The sequence below is a fragment of the Lampetra planeri genome, chromosome 27, assembly GCF_965212315.1.
Source record: "Lampetra planeri chromosome 27, kcLamPlan1.2.h2, whole genome shotgun sequence".
Lineage (NCBI taxonomy): Eukaryota > Metazoa > Chordata > Hyperoartia > Petromyzontiformes > Petromyzontidae > Lampetra > Lampetra planeri.
In genome coordinates, this window is record NC_136133.1 from 3,679,636 (window position 1) to 3,685,635 (window position 6,000).

The window sequence follows — 6,000 nt, forward strand, 5'->3', positions numbered from 1 at the left end:
AAATAACCAAGAATATGAACATAGGAATGTTTCCATTCTAGAGGTTACTGATGCTTCTTTGATGGACAGGTTGAACATGTGGGCTGTAGGTTCGTACCATACTTCTCCGCACACACACGTCTGCTCTCTTCCTTCGCCAAACCCACGTGGACCATTGTGGTGATGTATGCTCATGAAAGAGAGAGAGAGAGAGAGGTTAAATATGGACAAATTACCTTTCACCCAGGCGCCTCACCATGACCCGCATGGCACGGAGAGGCCCTCATCCAGCTGCATTGGCCAAAGGGAAGTAGGCGTGCGTGTGTAGTGTTGTAAAGGACGGACTCCTAAACTTCTTTATGGCACACACTGTTTATTATCTTAATACACAGTCCCTATCACACTAAGGGGTATATGGTCCCCTCACCCGTTACCTTCAGAAGGTACAAGCCTCCGGACCTTGCAGGCTATCCCAGCGTCCTCTGGCTGGACCTAGGGGATCTCTCCCCGACCACTGGTTACTCTGAGCCCTAGCCCTGATAAGGGCTGGAGGGCTTGGTCCAGGGTCTTTGGCCGACTTGGGTCTTCGTGTAGCAGAACTCGGCAAGAGCTCTCAGCGCTCTGGCTTTTATACCTGTTCGTGGCCGGGTTGTCCAATCCCCGGCCATCTTGTGGGACCCTCCGATTGGTCTTTCCCAATCTGGCGTTTGGATCCTACCTCACCCCATTTGACCCTGACCGTTTGATTGAGTGGGACCCCCTTGTTTACGATCTGTTCTCTCACAGTTTGCGAACAGCGAGTAGTTAACACCACTACACGTGTATTCATCCAGAGTACGTGCACCTCCAATCCTCTCCCCCACACCTCCGATTTGCACGGCTGGCTAAGTACGGTTCGAAAGAAGTTCAACATGCGTACACACGTACGTAGATACATGGATTCCTTTGTAATAACCGGGGCATTACCTAAAACTGCTCCTTCTTATAAACTCCACTGGGGAAACTGAAAACCCCAAGGTTATAGATGTGAAAACGCACCGGGGGGTATTGTTTTTGTTTTACTAAAAGGGAAGTTGTCACATTCCATGAAAGGTTCAAAATGCGGTCTGCATGACTTCCGTGCACGGCGACCCTGCTACGTTACGCCATCGCCAGCAGTATTACCTGTGCTCGTGTGCAGGCTCCGGGGAGCTCTATCTGCTCTTCAGTTTATTCCACCGAGCGCATCTCTGTGGACCGGTGGTTCTCAAGAGTGTGATCCCCAGGGTGTCCGCGACGGTCCTCCAGTGAGGTCCGCGGAGGCTGCGATGCAAACGCAGCTTGATCCCGACAACGATGACAACGTTTATTAAACCCTTTTGTTTCATTCTAGATTTAAATTCTAGATTTGAAGCTTTCGTGACTGCAAGGATTCATATTCTTAGGTTTTTTCGGTAAAGTCACGTAGGTTAAAAAATAAAAATTAATAAAAGTAAAATAAAAATAAAATAAAAATCACGACGTTTCGGAGGCAACACAAGCTTCCGTCTTCAGGTGGAACCGTCACAGCACGATAGCTGTATCAAGTGAGAGAAATTCCAAGAAAACAGTCCTTGTGTATATACTGGTTGAGGGTGGGAGGAGCCAAGGTAGGCCCTGAATATTATTTTTGTGAGGTTCGGTGCGGCTGAAGTACGCTGTTAGGAGCGAGCCTTTGTTGTGTAAACTAGATTCAGACACTAATCAATGTTTTACCCTCACGACGGGTTTTTCCCCTCCGCATTTTAGAATCGTGCGTTTTAGAGTATTTCTCTGCAAAAAAAAAATGTTCACGTAATGAGTCACTTTCGTTGAGCTATTATTTGTGATAGCCAGGTTGCTTGTGAAAAACAATCAATATTCATAGCTCATTGGGCCTTGTCTGGTAAAATAAAAAAACAGTTTTTCATAGTTTAGAGTGATTTAAGTGTTTAGAAGCCATTACCTAAAACGTCACCTATCCGTACACACCATGGCAGCAGATGCGGGTGATACCTGATGCACAAATGGAAAATTCAAACCTCTGTGGTCATCCAAAACAGAGACCGTAACAACGCAATGACCCATCCACAAATGCAAGGGGGACATCACAAAATAAAAATGGTAAAAGAAAGTTAAAATTAAGTTACGTAAACTACCCTGATGAAACTACCCTACCCCTTACATCTAAATGCCCTCCCCTCCTAAACAAACGGCTGCTTTAATAGAGTTTGGATGTGCATAATATACATAATTTTTTACTTACCGGAATTTACAGAGATAAGCGGTTGCGTTTTCTCACCAGGGGGTGGGCAGCTGGGCGACCCGTGGTAATGTTTGCATCGGCTGGGGAGCCCCGCGGGGCCAAAGGAATGTGTGAACCGCTGCTCTGTGCTGACATTTGCAAGGAGGCATGGTCACTCCGACGTCACCACTGATCTGGCACCGCTGAAATTAAACGAGACTCGAATTTTAGCGAGTCGATTGATGGCCTCAGCCCAGTCACCGATGACCGCACGAAAAAAAAAGAAACCCCACTAACTTTAGTTCTACACTCAAATTGTCCGAATTTCAGTTTTCAAGAATTAAAATATATTAGGTCCTATATCAGAATCAGGACATTTATTTATACTGGAGGATTTCGATGAGCTGTAAAGCAATTTTTTCACGGATGTCCAGTAAGTCGCATGTGTTGGGATAAGATGTCGGTACGCCCACCTCCTCCACGAAGAGTAGGCCAAATACACCTCGAGAGCTCTTTCTTGCGGAGGCCCTTCCTCCGGCAGTGGCATGACAAAGAACATTGCAGGACTGCACCTTCACCTTTTAAACTGAGGAACTAATCGGGGACCACCCCCCATTCTTTGATCGGCAGTTCAGCACCATTGATTCACCGAAAACTCGCGGTGCACGAGTAGGAAACCGTTCCGGGTAGCGCCTGTTCACCCCCGTCAGGCACATCACATCTGCCGCCGCCTCTGCTGCGATGCGAATGACCGTTACGATACGAGGTTCCGCGGCAATCGCTTCGTTCACTTTTGCGCAAACGCGCCGGGGATTTCTCATTGGGAAAAGGGGAGGGGGGGGGAGACAGAAAAACCGTGCGAAGGGAAGGGAGGGGGGGGCTTACCAGTGCTTGTACAAAGTCTAGGAATGTGGGAGAACGACATTAAACGACATTGGCCGGTAGCCCCCACTCAGAGGGGTGCCCTCCGACAGGGTGTGTGGTTCAAATGCTCTTTTAATAGGTGGGGTAAAGTGTGAGTACCAACACCCCCCCCCCCGCCCCCCCCACTGAAGATAATAAATTATATTGTCGTCCGTCTTGCAGGGAATGAAGCATCATCTTCAGAAAGCAAATCCTCGGTGGGAATTCACGCCCAGACGGGGACACTGGTCGCCAGCCTCTTGTTCAATGTCTTGCTGATTTGCATCGTCTCCAGACTGTGGGTACGTACGACGTGTTATTCCATCATCATCATTATTATTATTTCAATTATTTACCCAGAGACTGCTCAACTGGGCCTCGAGGTCACGGCCACGTGTTTTCTATCGACGCCAATGGCCTGCCCGGTTAAAATGATGCTGCAGGAACTTTTACCTCTGCGAAGCGGACCACGCGGAGTAATGTACGGTTAATACAACCCCAACACAGGACCACAGGGATTGGGGAATTGTTAGTTCTGGCCGTCTTTTGTTGAGGGACTGTGTCCGTTGTCTTGGTGTGGACTGGGACTGTGTTTGCTGTTGTTTTGCTGCGTTGCTCAACCTTGAGTATTGATGTACTTGTGTGAGTTTAGCTTATACACTTTACGATTAGTGATTTGTTTAGCTTTTCTATACTTTGCGCTCCGATCGTTTTTCGTATTGTTTGTTGTTGTAACTGTGTGACCCACCCCTATTGGACATCTGTCAACAAAGAGCTTCACAGCTCATTGGATTTTCTCTCGGTTGAATAAAGATTCTGATTCTGTCTTCTTGGTTCTTGCGGTAAAGTCACGTAGAATGGAAATAATAAATTAATAAAAATTCAACATAATAAAATAATTCTCACCACGTTTCGGCTTGCGTTGTGGCCGAAACGTCGTTAGAATTATTTTATTATGTTTAATTTTCATTATTTTATTATTTCCATTCTACGTGACTTTACCGAAAGAATCAAGAAGATGAATCCCTGCAGTCACGAAAGCTTCAAATCGAAATTTAATTCTGATTCTGCTCCGTGGTTTCTCACGCCTCCGAATCTAAGGAATTTGGTGGGCGTTGCAAAATGTGAAACTTAACCAGAGTCACTCATTACTGGTCTGTGTTGTGCGCAGTACACTCTAAGGACGTCTCGCGCTGCCCTGAGCCAATCCATCAACGCAAGCGAGGGAAGACAGAATGATCAAAGAACCAAATTGATCATCGGAGGAGACCGAACGGTTAATCACCAAACACACGACAAAGGCGAGTTTCTACTCGAACCACCACTGACTGAGCAGTGTTGAACCACTGCCAGCGCTCCGCTGAGAAGGAGGGCAAGCAACTCGGTTTCAGCAGTTCATAAAATAAAAGGTGAAGGCTCAGCCCTGCAATTGCTCACTTACGCCACTTACTGGAGGAAAGGGTCCTTTCGCCAGAGGGCCTTTTTTGAATTCCCTCTTTCTGGACGGTAGTTGTTTTTGGCCTTCTCTTCCACACTGGCCAGGCGTCTCTGGAAGAGGTGATGGTGGCGACGGCGACGGCGGCGGCGGTGGTGGTGGTGGTACCCACGTTGGAGTGCACCGCACGCGATTTGGCCATCGAATGACCGTGGCCAACCCGTTCGTAACGCTGGGTGGATGGCAGAGGTCGCAAACGGGTTTTGATTCCTTACCCGTACCCGTACCCGGCCGCACCAGGGTCGCAGACGGGTACCCATACCCGGCCGGGTACGGGTAGCTGGGTATCGGGTAGGGTACGGGTATCGGGTACCCGGTTGCAACCTCTGGTGGATGGAGGCAGCGAGCGGCATTTAAGCAACGTCCCACACCATTTCAATTGCCGTGCCGGGAAATGGAACCTGCCAACCCCTGGATTGCAAGCGCAGCGGTGCTAACCAATATACCGTGGCAGCATGGATTTGTATCCTGTATCCTGTGCAGGGACTCATCTACTTGCCAATGAGTTAGGTTCCAGAGGTTTGGTTGTAAGTCGATTTGTTCGTAAGTCCAACTTTACTCCCGTCGATTCCAAACAAGTTGTACGGCATGCACATTAAACACGGGGAATGGCTTTACAAGTTATAGAATCTCCTGTTGATGGAGATGCCACCAATTCTTCACGTTCTGCAGATGTAGATGCCACTGGTTCTTCACGTTATGCAGATGTAGATGCCACCACTGCCATCTATTGCGCGGCTGTCGAACTTGCGACTCTTGGTCCGAACAGATGACTGGACATGCGGACAGGTTTTTCGTATATCTGAACGTAAGTCGAATGTTCGTAAGTAGAGCAGTCCACGAAAAATATTTTTAACTGAGAAATGTCACCTGTACGGCGGATCGCATCCATCTAGCAGCCTTCGCCAACTCCGTGTGCTGTGAAATCGAGTGTTTGTTTTTTACAGTACACGAATCTCTCGATTTGTAATAAAATAATGTTTTTTTCAACCCCCCACCTCCTCTCTCCCCCCCCGCCCCCTCTCTCCCCCCAGCCCCCTCTCTCCCCCTCGCCTCCTCACTCCCCCCCCCACCTCCTCACTCCCCCCCCCTACTGCCGAGGCCTACTATATAACCTCGTGCCACGGCAGATATCTCGCCTACTTCAGCAGTTTTTTGCTTGCTGTGGGTTTCCCACCTGATGACGGTTGCTTGTGTTGCGATCGAAACGTCGTGATCTATTATATTTCTACCTACGTGACTTTGCCGAAGGAACCAAAGAGTATGTATGTCTCATTGTTGATTGTAACTGTCTCCGACTGGATAGAATTTTTCAAATGTACATCATTTACTGTGTTATAAATTCATTTTATATAGAGGATTTGCGTATACGTTTTATATA

General features: G+C 47.9%; 1 protein-coding gene across 2 annotated transcripts in view; it reads left to right on the forward strand.

The window, feature by feature from the left end:
- LOC144728037 (uncharacterized) overlaps positions 1-5,627 on the forward strand; it is a 45,008-nt gene extending 39,381 nt beyond the window's left edge. For both annotated transcript variants that reach the window (XM_078607254.1, XM_078607256.1), the window contains exons 9-10: positions 3,308-3,426; positions 4,296-5,627. In XM_078607254.1, coding sequence (XP_078463380.1) covers positions 3,308-3,426; positions 4,296-4,466 — 290 coding nt within the window. In that variant the 3' untranslated portion in view covers positions 4,467-5,627. The remainder of the gene's footprint in view (positions 1-3,307; positions 3,427-4,295) is intronic.
- Positions 5,628-6,000: the final 373 nt, after the last annotated feature.